At 40.1% G+C, this 16669-nt stretch overlaps 1 protein-coding gene across 1 annotated transcript in view; it reads right to left on the reverse strand.

Annotated features, from left to right (window-relative positions):
- FRZB (frizzled related protein) overlaps positions 1 to 13831 on the reverse strand; it is a 31794-nt gene extending 17963 nt beyond the window's left edge. Inside the window, exons 1-2 of the mRNA XM_059394296.1 lie at positions 12665 to 13831; positions 5429 to 5476 (exon numbers count right to left, since the gene is read on the reverse strand). Coding sequence (XP_059250279.1) covers positions 5429 to 5476; positions 12665 to 13142 — 526 coding nt within the window. The 5' untranslated portion in view covers positions 13143 to 13831. The remainder of the gene's footprint in view (positions 1 to 5428; positions 5477 to 12664) is intronic.
- Between the last annotated feature and the right edge of the window lie 2838 nt (positions 13832 to 16669).

Below are 16669 nucleotides of genomic sequence, written 5' to 3' on the forward strand. Positions count from 1 at the left end.
ATCTTCTTTCATTGACACACTGAAGTACTATATTATTCTAACCATAACTTCTGAACAGTTTGATAACCCATGCCTGCACTTGACCAGAATGTTGACTTATCAATTGTAATATATAATTGTGGTTTGTTTTGATCAAATATAAAGTTGGAGTGGTCATTAAAATAGAACCATGGCTGGACACCTATAATTTCCAGCTGATTTTATGATACTACATGAACATCATTCTCAATTGCATCAAGAAGGTAATGAAATAATTCTAAACAAGTCATTTTCATTCACTTGTGTTTTTCACAATATAAATGTTTGTTGTGCACCTTTGGTAGACATTGCCTCTGGTCAAACTCTTGTCACTCTGACAAGATTCAGTGGAAATCAACAGTGAATACTGTTTCAGTCTAATGAAAATTGATGCCTCAAAGTTATTTACAATTCAATAAAATAAATATTCTACTTCCACATACAAGACACTTTACAAGACAGAGATACCTGTGTGGCTCAGTCAGTTAAGCATCTGACTCTTGATTTTGGCTCAGGACATGATCTCAGGTTGTTTCAAAGGAATGATTCTTATAGAGAATGAGAAGGTAAGTGAATAATTAAAGTGATTCTTTTGGTATTAATAGTCTGGTTTGTTTTAGCATTAATATTTAAAGATACGGGATTCTCAGTAGAAAAAAAATGGTATTTTCCCTCTAAGTTTCTGTTTTCCCTTGAATTTGGAGAGAAGTTTGGAGTTAATGGTATTTAACAAAGTCAGGAGGAAAGTTGAAATTCAAAGTTGATTGTTGATTGGCCACTACAAATAAAACCAGACTGATTACTTTCTACTGGGAACTCTTGTTTCTCACTCTCAGATCTTCCCTTAAGCCCTCCCACCACCAGCATCTTCCACAGCTGAGAAAGAACACTATTCTATATGACCTAATTCCTCCTGCTTTTCCTCCATTAAATATTTTTATCATGACAGGGCTTCAACACATTGAAAGACCATTAAATCTGGGGAGTTTTGTGTGTGTGTGTGTGTGGCGGGGTGGGGGGGGGGGGAAAAGTATAATCATTATTTGTTTTTACTTTGAATGGCAGGTGTTAAGAACTCAAGGAGCTGTAAAGGATAGGATGTGCTCAAGGAAGCATGTCTAGTCCAAAAGGAAAGGATATGTGGACTGTGGAGGCTAAATCAGAAATGAAATTAAATGTAGAAAAGAACTTCCCACTAATCTCAAGGCCATGGAGGGGAATGACCCCTCTCTCTCCCATTCTCTCCCTCTCATATAAATAAATCTGAAAAAAATAAAATAAAATAAAAAGACACCTGAAAGGCAGGACATACAGACCCAAATCAATGCAAATTCCTAGAGGAAAGTGAAATAGAAAAGGTATATAGTAACTAACTATAGTTATAATGTTCTTGTAGAAGCAAATACAGCACTAATCATAGAAATAAAAACTAGAAACAACCCAAATATCCAAGAACGTTAAAATAATGTGTGGTATATTCATATGATAAAATACTATGCAACAATGAAAATCCAGAAGTACTACCATATACAGCATAGTAAAGAGCAAAGGAAGCCACATATGCACATGTGCATATGAAGAAGCAGAAAAATCTCAATATGTACAGGGAAAAAATCAGATGGCACAAATGTTAAAGTTATCCAACAATAATTTCAAGGCAGTTTTTATAAAAATACTCCCAAAAGTAATAGTGAACACTCTTGAGATGAATGGAAAGATAGAAAGTCTCAAGAAAGAAATCTAAGATACAATGAAGAACCAGTTGGAAATTTTGAATGTTGAAAATTGCAATAACTGAAATAAAAAATTTACTGGATGGGCTCCATAGCAGAACAGACATGATCAAGGAAAAATTCAATGAACTTGAAGACAGATTAAAAGAAATTATCTAACCTGAAGAAACAGAAAAGTTCAGGAGGGGAATAAACAGAACCTCTGGGACCTGTAGGACAATAACAAAAGCTCTAACATTCACATCATCATAGACTTGGAAGTAGAAGAGAATGTGCTGTAAAAATAAATATTTGAAGAGATGGTTGCTGAAAGCCTCCTAAATTTGACAAATGCAAAAACTTATAGACTCAAGAAAATCAATTAACCCTAAAACAGGATAAATCTAAAGAAATCAAATGTCCAGACAGAGCATAATCCAACTACTAAAAACTAAAGACTAAAGAATTCTTGAAAGCAACCAGAGAAAATTGATGCATTATATATAAGGGAACAATGATTTGAATGACTACCAATTTTCCATGAGAAACATAGAGGACAGAAGTAAGTGGAATAACATTTTTAAGCACTGAATGAACTACCAACCCAGAATTCTATACAGTGAAAATGTCCTTCAGGAAAAGGTGAAAGGTAGATATTTTCAGATAAAGGAAAACTAAGGGAATTTATTGCCACCAAAACTGCTCTAGAAGAAGTGTTGAAGGATGCTCTTCAGGCAGAAGAAATACTAGAAATCAAGGGAAAAAATAGAAATTAAAAATATCTGTGTAAAGACAGTAAGTTATTCTCCTATTGAGTTGTTTAAAACATTTTTAATGTCAGGGTTCCTGGGTGGCTCAATTGGTTAAGCATCTCCAACTCTTGGTTTCAGGTCAGGTCATGATCTCAGGGCCATAAGATCAAGCCCCCCATCAGGCTCCATGCTCAGCACAGAGTCTGCTTGAGATTCTGTCTCTCACTCTGCCTCTGGCCCTCCTCTTTCAAAAATAAATAAATCTTTAAAAGAAGTATTTTTTATGCTTAAAAGAAAAAATTCCAAGTATACATATTTTCATCATATATATATATATATATATATATATATATATATATATCTTGTGATAGCTGCATACATGTATGTGTGTGAGAGAGAGAGAGAGAGAGACTTTCACATAATCCAAAATAAATTAGGAAATAGAAAACAGGAATGAAAAAGAGAAGGGACAAGCAGAAAACAAATAATAAAATGGTATATCTAAATACAAACATATCAGTAATGACATTAGATGTAAATGGTCTCAACATATCAATCAAAAGACAAAGGTTGGTAAAATGGACAAAAGATACCAATACTAACAAAAAGTGACCCAATTATACCAGGTCTACAAGAAATTTATTTAAAACATAGTAATATAAGTATGTTAAAAGTAAAAGGATAAAGATTACCTTGCAAATAATAATCGAAAGAAAACTGAAGTTAATTAATATAACTATTTATAATAAAGTATAAAAATTATTATAAACTAATTATTATTATTATTATTAATTAAAGAAAAAGACTTTAGAGCAAATTACCAGACATAAAGAGGGACATTACATGATGAGGGGTCAATTCCCCAATTAGATATAAAATACTAACTGTGGAAGCACCAAATAACAGTTTCAGAATACATGAAACAAACCTGACAGCCTTGAAAAGAGAAGTAGTAAAGACAACAATATTTGAAGACTTAAATACTAATCTCAAAGTAAACAATAGATCTAGTACACAGGAAATGGGAAAGAATATAAAAGTACTAAACAACAGTATTTTTTTTTAAAGATTTTATTTATTTATTTGACAGAGAGAAATCACGAGTAGATGGAGAGGCAGGCAGAGAGAGAGAGAGAGGGAAGCAGGCTCTCTGCTGAGCAGAGAGCCCGATGCGGGACTCGATCCCAGGACCTGAGATCATGACCTGAGCCGAAGGCAGCGGCTTACACCACTGAGCCACCCAGGCGCCCCTAAACAACAGTATTAATTAAACTAATTGACATTTAAAGAACATTCTACTTGGGATGCCTGGGTGGCTCAGTCAGTTAAGCATCTGCCTTTGGCTCAGGTCACGTTCCCAGGGTCCCATGATCAAGCCCCACATTGGGGTCCTTGCTCAGCAGTGAGCCTGCTTCTCTCTCTCCTCCCTGTTTGGGCTCTCTCACTATCTCTGTCTCTGTCTCTATCTCTCTCTCTCCCCAAATAAATAAATAAAAGAACATTCTACCCAACAACTGCAGAATATATATATTTTCTTGCCAAGTGCAGATAAAACATTCCCCAAGATAAATCATATCCTGGGCCATAGATTAAACCTTAACAAATTTAAAAGGAGCAAGATTATACAAAGTATGTTCTCTAGCCATAGGGGAATTAGAATAAAATATAACAACTTAAAGTAAAGAGAAAAATCTCCAAATAGCAAATTTAACAGCATAATCCTAAGTAATTCATGAGTCAAAGAGGTAGTCTCAAGGGGAATTATAAAATATTTCACACTGAAGAAAAATTAAAATAAAACCTATCAAGCTCTGTAAAAAGCAAATAAAGCCATCCTTAGATGGATACTTATAGCATTAAATTACTATACTAGAAAAGAAGAAAAGTCTCAAATCATAATCTAATCTTCTACCTTAAGGGGGAATAAAAGACAGCAAAATTAAATCCTACACAAGCAGAGGAAAGAAATACTGAGTGGAAATCAATAAAATTGAAAAGAGAAACAATGGAGAAAATCAAAGGAACCAAAAGATGGTTCTTTATATCCAGAATACAGCACTACTTTAATAGGTGTGAGTTACCACTCCACACCTATTAAAATAGCTAGGATTAAGAAAATAAAAACCTGAAAATATCACAGGCAAAAAAGGATCCACAGCAACTGGAACTCTTACATATCGCTACTGTAAAATTGAATAACCATTTTGGAAACAGTTTGACTATTTTTTACAAAGTTAAACACATTACCATATAATCCCAGTAATTCTATTCCTAGATATCTGCCCTAGAGATATGAAGACTTATGTTTATACAAAAACTTTTACACAAAATGTTTATAGTAGGTCTACCCATGACTGACAAAAACTAGAACCAGCCTGACGATCCTTCAAGACATGAATGGCTAAACAAATAGTAATGGACTCAAGGCATAAAATATTTGGCAATTAAAACAAATTGATATTGCTACATGCACCAACAACTTGGATAAAGCTCAAAGGCATTGTGATAAGTAAAATAAACCAAATTCAAAAGGTTACATACTCTACCGTTCCATTTATAAGATCATCTCAAAAACACAAAGCTAGAGAAGGGAATAGATCAGCAATGACCAGTGGTTAAGGGTGAGCGGAGCTTGCCATTATGAAGAGATAGCATGAGGAAGTTTCTTTTGAGGAGATACAACTGTTCTGTATCTTTATCATGGTAGTGGTTACACAAGTCTATCCATGCATTAAAATCCACAGAACTCATAAAATCCACACAATTTTTAATGACCAAGAGAAAAAGTCAATTTTTATTATATGCTAACTTTTAAAATAAAATTAAAATGTTTAACTTTACTTTCAAAACACAGGACACAAATGTACCCATTTAAGAGTTGAGTATCTAGGTTACAAAGACAAATTTGAACACAAATGAAAACTGGGAAGATAGTGATATACTCACCACTGCTGGCTCCTCTACAGTTTCCATTACTAGAATCCATAGGAAAATCTGAAAGGTGATAGAATAAAGAAAGAATTATAATTTATTCATTATTATTTCAAAATTTCCCATACAAAAATCTAATTCAGTCATAAATTTAATTTGAGTAAGAACCCAGGAATCTCAAGGAAGTGGATTCTTATTAGTGCCATGACTTTGCCACTCTATTACTTAGAGATCAAATAAGGACAAAACCTATTCTTTAGTGTGACTGAGAGATGATACACTTTCTTGAATCCTCAACAACTGTGCCCAAAATTTCAGGATTTAATAAGTTTTTGAGTCTCACGAAATTTCTGACCCAATAAAATCCACATACATATTAAGCATTCACACAACACTTGTGTTTTAACTAAAAGAAGTCAATACATCTCTTCAATAAATAGACATATCACACATGACTAGCATATATTTAAATTCAGGAAAACATTCAGACCACATTCTCATGCCCTTTGTTACCTATAAACTAAACAGTTCTTCGGCAGAAAGCAAGCATACCGTGCAAGGACCCCTCAAGCCAGTGCGATTAATAGACATAGGTGGAAATGGCCAGTGACTCCACCATAATCCCAGAAAATGGTAACAACACACAGTAAATAGTACTTACAAAAAGTTTTTCTGGGTTCTAGTTAAGAACTCAGCCTCTAGTGAGTAAAAGTGCCTCAGCAAAACACCATGCTGAATTTGCTGCATGCCCCTATATATTCTTATTGATATTACAACTCCATACTTTTATGTTTTAATTTTGTACTAACATTTTATGTTTAATGAGTTTAGTATCCATTTATCCTAACAGAAAGTAATGTTCTTCCTCTGTCCTTTTTCCTTATAGGCTGTATCATGAATAAATTAAAAAGGAGTAGCTCAATATCATTTTAGGACAATAGCACTCCAATTACAATTAATGAATTACCTTCTCAGGCTTAGTAATCATCATCTGGGATGAACTTTTTTGATCTCTTTTTAACTTTTATTCATCTGGTATTTAAAAAGCTATATACAAGGAAAGATAGTAACTACCAAAAAAAAAAAAAAAAAAAACGGGCAACAAGTACTTGATTCTAAAACATTAAGTTCTGCTCAGTCATATACTCTTAATTTTATGACTTTTATTCTATTCAACGACTTTATTCATGCTAAACATAACCAAGTGTTAAAGCAACATGCCAACGGTTTTATTCCTGAGTCCAATAATCATGATAACATGCATTTAATCCATACACAAATGATCTCTCCGGGGCGCCAGGGTGGTTCAGTCCGTTAAGCAGCCAACTCTTGATTTGGGCTCAGGTCATCATCTCAGGGTCATGGGATCCAGGCCTGCCTGGGGCTCCATGCTCATCAGGGAGCCTGCTTGAGAATCCCTCTCCCTCTGCCTCTGCCCCTCCCCTGCTCATGCACACACACACACACACTCTCTCTCTCTCAAATAGATCTTTTTTAAAAAATGAGCTTTCTATAAATGAAGAAATTATATTAATACACATGTAAAGTAACTGTTAAGTGTTGAAGAGTTTAAATAAAAATGAAAAATACATCTCTTCTCCTGGGTTGGAGGGAACCCTTGATACAGCAGAACCTAGGAAAGTGGTTTTCTTCTTTCATTATTATTCACAGGAAAATGTTCCTGTTTTTAAAAGTGCTTAGAAATCAGTTGTTAGAATTAAAAGAGGGGGAAAAAAAGTTGTCTGGTCATAAATAATCCAAAAAAAATTGTTTTCAGAAAATTCAACTTAGGAATCCAACAAAATCATCCTACATTAAAATCCTACATCCTACATTAAAAGGCATTAGTAGGTTGTATGCCCCAAGGATAGTCGTAGAAGCTTCCTAAAGGAGGTGGGGAAAGTTGGTTCCACTTAGAAAATAACATGTGTAAGAAGTATGGAAAGAAACTACCGTACTCACCAAGGGACCTGCAAGTCTTCCAGAGTGGCTAAAACAGAAGTGTGAGCAGGAAGAAATGGAGCTAGAGGGGTAAGAAGGGCTGAGGTCATGAAGGCTAGAGACAGACACCAAAGGATTTTAAGCAACAGATCTGCAGTTCAGAATGATCATCCTCTTGGACTATGGAGGGGCAATACTGAGTGTAAGCAAGCCAGTTATTCTCCTGTGGCTGTAATACGTGTGAGACATGTTGAGATCCGAACTAAGAGAGTAACATCAGAGAAGGAGGGGAGGAAATTGGATTCAGAGTAGATCCAGTAACATTTGATATGTACTGAATGCAGGGTAGGAAGGGGTAAAGAATAAGGTAGAATCAGGGTGCCTGGGTGGTTCAATCAGTTAAGTGTCTGCCTTTGGATCAGGTCATCATGATCTTGGGGTCCTGGGATGGAGCTGCATGTTGGGCTCCATGCTCCGCACAGTCTGCTTCTCCTTCTTCCTCTGCTCCTTCCCCTGCTCCTGTTCTCTCTCTCTCTCAAATAAATAAATAAAATCTTTAAAAAAAAAAAAAATAGGATAAAATCAAGGCTGACTCCCAGGCCTAGAGCATGACTATGGGGCCTCACAACCATATAAAAAATACTAGAAAAGAATAGGCAGGTGAGGTAAGGAAATGAGGAGTTCACTTCGTGGCATGAGGAGATTGAGGGGCTCTGGGTTAGCTGTGAGAGTCTGGAATGCACTCTGTTATCTCAAAAGGGCACTGAAGTACTTATCTCTTATCTCCTGGAATCCCTGTCCAGGGCTGTCTTTTATTCTCTTAAACTACACATAAGTGGGCTTTCAAAATACAATGGACAAAACTTGATCCTTTACCTGAAATCTGATCGTCAAAAGACACAGATTCTTCCTTAAGTTATGAATCACCTCTTTCTCCATGAGACGGGAAGTGTAGTGGAGAACAGATTCTGGCTTGAACCTTTCCTCCTAATAGCTTCATGAACTTGCACAAGTCACTTACATGCCTCAGCTTTCTTTTCTTCAAAATGGAAATAATAGTACCTACCATGGAATTTTAATAAGTTGATACGCATAACACACTTAGAACAGCAGACAGAATATGTTTGCTTATTCTGTTGCTGCCAAAGACCCCTCTCCTGAGAGGACACGTCCTCTCCCGTCCCGAGCATGCTGTTTTTGCTAAGCACTTACCACCTGCTTTGCCATTTCTTAGTCACTTCATATGAATAGTTCTTTTGTTCTTCTCTGTTCCCAGGGTCAATCTCAAATGACTTGCTCAAGGCCTAACCTTAATGGCAAAGCTGGAATTCCAACTAAGGGCCTCTACCTCTAAAACTGGGAAGCTGCAGAAACAGACCCAGTTCTTAAGGATTCAAAACTGTCTCTTCTTTCTATATGCCTCATAAACAAAGGCCAAACAGAAGGGAGTCAATGATGCTATTTATAGCAACAACTATTTGGAAGTTTGATAAGAATGAAATAGAAAATGAATTATTAAAATCAGATTTGGGGACTACGAAAGATTCTGTTACCACTAATTTTGTTAACTATAATGAAATACCAGAGCTCTCGGAGATACTCTTGTCCCTACCCCATCCAGAGTACCTTTCAACATTTTAGGGAATGACTGGTCCTCAGAAATGTGTTCTCTCCAGCCTTAATCTAAAATTTCCATTTCTCCTTTCCATTCCATTTTCCTCCTATCACACTGAATAATTCTTCCTTCTTGGTATTTGGCCCCTCAAATATTTGCAGACCAGGCCTAAAGAAAAGGCTGCCTGTTCCTCAGAGCACAGAGAAATGACTCCACGGCAGCGCCTGCATGGGAAAGCTGGCGTGGGGCAGGCAGGCAAGAGACGGCCGGGAGACGTGTTGAGCAAGAGCCGGGGTGACAAACTACCACTGCCACGGAAACCAGCAACGACTGAGCGTAGATTATGAAGCCCTTGGCATGACGAGCCATGGGCGTTGAATAAATAGCTGGTGAATATCATACCATAAATTTTCTTAAATCCTTGATCTCTCCGTTTCCAAGATAAACTATTTGTAACTAACAGACATCCTTCAGACTCCTTCTTTCTTCCTGGTGCTCCCAAAGAAATTTATTCTTGAGCCTGAGGTCCAAGTCCTTTTGCAGAAAGTGCAATATTAAGCTTATATGTTCAGAAGGAAAATCGGCTTTTCCACTTGGTTCCTGGTGTGCAGCTTGGTTTCCGGAGCTGAAGTGATCAAAGTTCTAAGCTGTATCTGCACTGACCAGCATCCCATTTCAAAAAAAGAAAACCTCATCTTGAGAGAATGACCATTATCACGGTAGAAGAGCAGCACAGGCTGTTTAGGGACTATGTCCCAGGTACTAGGCTGCTTCATTTCATCCTCGCCATGCCCCGGAGATGTAGAGGCAGGCTGTCCCCATGGTACGGCCCAGAAAACTTTCAATCAGAGAGCTTATGGAATTTCCCCATAATAACACTTGAGAGGAAGCAGAGTCCAGATTCAATGCCTGCTTTGCCAGGCTCCCAGCCCATACTCCTGACTTGCCACATGTACTTGCCACAAGTACTGAAGACTGGACTAGAGGTCTTCATTCAGATAAAGCAGTTGTGCGTGAAGCCACAGCTCTACAGTAAATAAACAATGTGGGAAAAGGAACACATGTAATGTGAATTTGTTGGTAATGGTCAGGATTGGAGACCTTTTTTTTTTTTTTTTTAACGTATGTTGGCCTTAGTATTTTGAAAGCAAAAAGTAGTTTGAAGCACTATTCCATTTCAATAGACTTTGCTTTGTGAATGGGCCTAAACTTGTTTGTGGCATCATCCTGAGCTAGGAGCGAACAGACCCATGCGAATGGTAGGATTTCAAAATCCTCTTGGCATCAAAGGAATGTGAAGGGTGGCCCCTTTCATTCAGGGAGACCTCATTTTTATATTCAGCTGGATTCTAATCATAAAACATAAGTGATTCTGTTTTTACCTAAAGGGAGAAAAAAAAGGGCTTCATGAACTATCATATCCCACTGAACCAAAGAGTATATTGCATCGTAAATTAAACTGGCCACATATGGTACTTACTAAGTAATTCCAGGTGCCTGACAGTTTGACCCAGGATAGGGAATGCAATTTTCAGCAAGCTGGCCTCGGAAGCCAGGAGACCCTTGGGGTTAGAATCCACCTCTCCGTTCCCCAGCCCTACCTCCCCTGCGGCTCCCTCCTGCCACCCATGTCTCTGACTCACACCAAAGCTTGTGGTAAAGGGAGACAGTCACAAAAATATGGTTCCCACTGCCACCTAACCCTCCGTATTTTCCTAGCACGGATGCTGTCAACAAAGCAGATATTATGGCATTTTAAAGCAGCTCAGAAACCAGGTCCCACGGACTGACAAATTGTTTCCATGCATGGCCTATTTGAGTGTTTCAATGAGGCAATTGTTCTGCATTTGGTCCCCAGTGATAGGTAATTCAGGGACACTTAAGAAAACTGCTTCCCATCCATACGGACCATGGGTTTTGAAAACTGTTACCCTTGCCAAACCTCTCTCACTTGAGGTCCATTTCTAAGAGAGGTTTCAGAGCAAGTCTTTTCCTTTAAGGGGAGTAAAAGCATTTCAGAGTGAGCCACAGTCACCTCATTCCTAGTCCTTGGCCTGAGCGAAGCACCAGCATTTAACTGATTCTAAGTGTCTGGCAAACCAGGGCAGCAACTGACCAGGCTCTTCCAGTTTCTGCACAGCTTGTGACATTAGTGAGTACAAAGGCTCAAGAGCACGCTCTTAGCCCAAAGATTAATAAGAAATACATTCCTTTCTGCATATAGTATACAGCCAGTTCTTAGTTCTTGATTAAAATCAAGAAGACAATAGGTCTATATAAGACCTAGAGGATGATCGAAAAGCTGCTAGAATCTTTCTGTTCATTGTTGGTTTTGCAGCTATTTGTACTTTTTGTCTCTTCGCTCACTTTCCATTAAGAGGGTCAAGGTGCACAGAAAGCAATTTTTCCAAGTCAATTCTCTTGACAACCAGGAACTATTACCTAGAAATGGACTAAGGACGTGAGCATAGGCTGGACAAGCTGAGAGGTAGAAGGAAAAAACTGCTGCCCAGGAAACGAACAGAGAAGGCAATTAAGTCATCGCATCTAGTAACAGAGTTCCTCTGGGAAGAGGATCAAAAGGGACCTACCACAAAAAATACAAAATTATATGAAGGGTGACATTTGAGTTCGGGGGTAATTGGTAAGAGTGATACTTAGTGAGAATTAAACAAACACAGTGAACTAGGTGTAGCTGAGGTCTTCAGAGTTACGAGCGTCATAATTAGACCAAACACTAGTGAGAAAACAACTCGTGATTGATTCTATTAAATGTAGAACTGCAATCAAGCTTTCCGGTACAGAAAGATTAAGATAGATGTGTAGTTGATGCACACACAGAACAAAGGGCATGAAATAAAGTATTAAAGGCATATTTGCAGAGCTTAACAATGGGATAAGGAGTGAGATTAAAAATAACATTACATGAGTGAATGAGGATAGCACGCCTTAAATATAACTCCTTTCATCCATATGTCACTTACAAAAGGACTTGAAGGCATGTGGGAATGTGAAAAGAGCCCAGCAATTTCCCTTCGCCAGCTCTGTGGAGCTGGGAGCAAGTCACAGAAGCTAATTAGCAGTGCATAGCAATGTTTCACAGCTGTTTCAGTCTGGAATAGAAGAACAATTTATCTCATTGAAAGGAGGGGGAAATTGAAGGTGAAGGTAATTGCTCCAATTGGACTTTGAGCAAACACATACCACTAACATCTGTGGGTTAGAGTAAGGTTACAGAAATTATCTAGGCATTTCTAATGATTAGAAGAAAATGGTGCTTCAGTTTTCTGTTCTCGCCACACAGTCTTGACAAGCAGCTAAAACAGTAAAGCTATGGAAAGAGGAGGATTAAGAATGCAAGAGAATCCGGGAAGGAAGTGCAGTGCCTGTAAACAAATTGAGACACTAAGGAAGGAGCATCACTCATCCAAGATGTGGCAACGAGGACTCGTAAAGGATGGAAAGTGCAGGGTCAGTGTTGACAAGTGTGTCCAGAGTGGAATGAAAGATTACCTACTGGCATGGAACTGGAAGAGAGAAGAAAGAAGTGGTGCCCCACAGAGGAGTGACTAAGAGAAGCGACCCCAAGAAAACAGGCAGAATTAGAAAGCCAAAGGCAAGTAACAAAACTCAAGAGAAGAGAAGAGCTGGGTGGCTGGAGGTCAGGAGAGAGGCTGGGCCGGGTCAGGACTCACCCGCTCCGTCCGCGGTGACGATAGCCTCGGGAGAGATGCACACGCCACGGTCATAAACAGGCAGCTCCTCGCAGGCCAGACTCTCGGGCCACGAGTGACGGTACTTGATAAGGATAGGCTCGCAGCCCTGCCGGGCCCGCTCGCACACGGACTTGCAGGGCTTGATGGGCTCGTGCTGGAAGTCAATGGTGCAGATGGGCGCGTACATGGCACAGAGGAAGAAGAGCAGATCCGGACTGCAGTGGGTGCCCAGCAGACCTTCGAACTGCTCGATGGCCAGAATGGCGTTGGCTTGGGTGCTGTGGTGCAGGTGGTTGGGCATCTTGGTCATGTTCCAGGGCAGGGACTTGCACAGGGGGATGCGGACGGGCTCACAGGCTGCAGCCCGAGCTCCGGGCACCCAGAGCAGGCAAAGCGCAGCCAGGGCGAGCAGCCCGGCCCGCAGCAGCAGCATCCCTCCAGGACTGCCACAGACCATGATCCCGGGAGGACGGGGCAGGGTGGAGCAGCACCGAGCACGCCGAGAGGCCCGCTCCGCCGTCCCCTCTTACCCCCTGCAAGTGGACACAATGATCTGGGAGCTTCTCCTCCCCCGACGATCTCAGTTTCCTTGGATCAAATTCCCCCAATGGGGTCCCACGAGCTCCGCCGACCTCCTGCCGCCGCCGCCCCTGCCGCTCAGGCTGTTCTTTCCCGACGTCTAAGCCTTCTGGGGCAGCAGCATCTATTTATTCCTTGCTCCCTCTGGCAGAAGCGCCAGACTTCGCAGATGAATCCGATTAGAGGAAAACAAGAGGAAGCGAGGGAGAAATAAAAACAAAAGTAGAATTCAGCGGAGGCCCTTGGAGCTCTGGACCGTCACGTCCCCTGGATTACGAAAAGGTGCTAACAGAAGCATGAAATTCTCCAACGGAGGGAGGGGCGGGGGATGGAGAGGAAAACAGAGGGAAAGACTCTTAATGCGGGAGGAGGGGGCAGTTGAGAGTTCTCAAGTCTTGTAGGCTGAGCAAAAAGATCCAGCGCTTGGCCCGGGCTGCCGCAGCTGCTGGAAGGACCCGCCGGCCGCAGGAGCCCCGACGCGAGGTCCGTGCCTCCGACCCGCGGCTCTCCACTTTCCCACCTCCTGGCCGGAGAGGCAGCTCCGCCCCCCGGTGCAGTCCCAGCCCTTCGACGCCGGCTCCCGGGAGGGGAGCGGGGACGGAGGAGAGAAGGTCTGCCGGTTGGAGGCAGAGGGACGCAAGCCTCGAGAAGCAGCCAGGATGCTACAGTCCTACACGGCGCTGACTTGAGACATGTACCCCTTCCCCGTCCCCACACTGGCTCCAAAGAAGAGCCCCCAGCTCCTCGCTGAAAGCCCACCCCGATCCCCCACGGAGGAGGACCCCAAGCCCCCACTGTTTCTTGGGGGAGTCTGCCCAGGCTCCCTCCCTCCCTGGAGGTGGCTCTTTCCGCAAACTACAGTTTGACCTCTGCGGATCACCAGCTCTGCAGAAAGTCCGACCTGAGGAGGGTGGACTGCAGCAATGTCACTTTAAATGTCCGGGTCAAAGAAAACACAGCCCCTTGTCTGCAGCGGTGGAGGCTTAGGAACCCGGAGGTTAGGTCTACAGGGTCTGCATTATGAATAACAAAGTGGGGGGAAACTGCCTTTCAAAAAAAAAAAAGAAAGAAAGAAAGAAAAGAAAAATGCTGCACATAATTACAAGTAGGCCACCAGAAGAAACAGATTTAAAACATTCTTTTTGCCCTGCAGAATTAGAACTTTTGAGTTTTGTTTCTTAAGGTCAAGAATGGAAAACTATCTGCTTTGAAGTATTTGGATATCTTTTTCCTCTGATTTTACTCATTAAAATAAAATGGCTCTAATTATTTATCTCTCATCACCAACGATTGCACCTAACACTTGAGAGAACTGTGTAGGAAAAAGACACCGCACAGGTAATAGTAATCATGGTGGTGCTGACAACAATCAAACCCTTCCCATCCAAATTAGCTCAATCTAGAGAAGAAAATAGAAAACAGATCCCCTCTGGTCTGCCCCTTTCCACTCTAATGAGCGGTCCCTCCTCCTTCCTCTCCCCCTCTTCCTTCTCCGGGGGTATTGTAAATGGAATGACCTGCAGGGGCCCTGCACCCTGCCCTTTCACCCAGCAAAAGGATTGCAGAATGTCAGAAAACACAGCCTTCATTGAGAAGAGAAGGAAACAAACCCTAAAACAAAACAGGAAGTCACCTTTGCTCTGCATCATTGAAATATTTTGCTGTTTTCATCCAGCCATTTCTCACAGTCAATCAGAAGCAGAAAAGATGCCTCCACTTCAGAGCACACAGGGAGATGCTGGTTTCCACTCCCCAGCATTGACCTGACATCACTTACAAAACAGCAGTGCTCACTTGAGTTTATGGAATTTTATCTCTGAAATGACCAGAAACAGCACAGTTTATGACTAAAGTAAATTTTTGCAGAAGAAAGTTTGTTCCACTTAGGAGCGGGGGAGGGGGACCCCAACTGATGGGACCACAACTGATGATAGATAGGGAATCATTTAGTTTATTATTTAATGCCATGCTTACATGGCATTTTTTAAAATTTATTTATTATTTTATTTATTTATTTGTTGTTGTTGTTCTCTTAAGAACAAAGCCAAAAATACAGAAATGACTTAGATGAAAAATGATATAACAAGTACATTTTGGGGGAACAAAATTGAAAACAGTCAATATTAGAGCATTTGCGGGCTAATCTGCATCTAAAAATGTAGCTGGGGTTTTCAGTAAATAAGAAGGAAGAAGTGAAGAGTAAACATAATAGATTGTTTGCTATATATGTTCTGCTGTTTAGTCTAAGTCTGACAATAGAAGAAACAAACTAACTGTTTTTATGGTTCCACAACTATCAGAAATAAAAGCTGCTTTCCTTCCCCTTCACAGATGTTAATTACCACTTTGTCTAACATGTCCCCTCACAAGGTTTCTCTAATCCAAATGTGTCTTTACCAAAACCCAAAATAAATTTCACTGCTTCCTAGAAGTCTTTTTGAGTATACTGCCTGGTTCTGTTCATTTTTCTAGTTAGTTTCTCTTGAACTTTGTTCATTTTTGTAAATTATTCTTTTAACACCTGTCAATTTACTGCTTTAAAATTTTTCCTTTTATTATTTCATCTGGGTGTGCTCTGCCTTCCTAAACGGCACGTATGATTTTTTTTCAAGAGCATTCATCTTTTGATGAATCTTTTTCTTTTGAAATGGGCATTTGAGAAATGTGAGCCAATGTAATTTAGCCTGCAATATTTTAAATATTAAAATATAAATGTCTAAAAAGTAAAAAAATAATAAACATCTTAAAAAGAAATAACATACAATTTGAACAAATAGTGATGGCGAAGTTTGAAAAATAGGCTATATAATCATGTAGGAAACACTAATTAGATAGGACAGTGTCCATTAGTGGGTGAGCCACATTTGTAAGAATGAGTGCCTTCCAACAGCGCCACATTCAGAGAAAATGAAGGGAAGGTTGAAATCTGGTTCCTCAGAGGATATGGGTCATAGGTAATTTGTTTCTCTGTTGTTATTTTGCATGGTTTTACCTAACCAGTGTTGAACTGACAGAATCCTTCTGTAACAGCACACCTAGGCTGCATAAAGTCAGCTGACTACTTCAGACATCTCCCCGGATCTGCTGAAGATATGTAAAGACTTTGCAGGCAACACACAAGTGGCTGGAGAACTGAAGCTTTTACATGATGTTTTGACTGGCACAGCAATAGGGATTCTTTAAAACTCACTTTTTAGAAATAAGGATGAAAATCAAAGATTTTTGCAGTAGATTTTGTATTGGAGAAAGTTGTCAAGATGACAAATGCAAATTTACTAATGTACTAAGACCCTACTGAAAAACATTAATGAAGACCAGATTCCAAGACCCTAAAAGGCTCCCTAAAGAGCTCCCCAAAACACATCCAGTGCCCTTCATGGGTGCCAGCACTGGGAGTAACCACAT

The sequence above is a fragment of the Mustela nigripes genome, chromosome 3 (genome assembly GCF_022355385.1).
Source record: "Mustela nigripes isolate SB6536 chromosome 3, MUSNIG.SB6536, whole genome shotgun sequence".
Taxonomy (NCBI): domain Eukaryota; kingdom Metazoa; phylum Chordata; class Mammalia; order Carnivora; family Mustelidae; genus Mustela; species Mustela nigripes.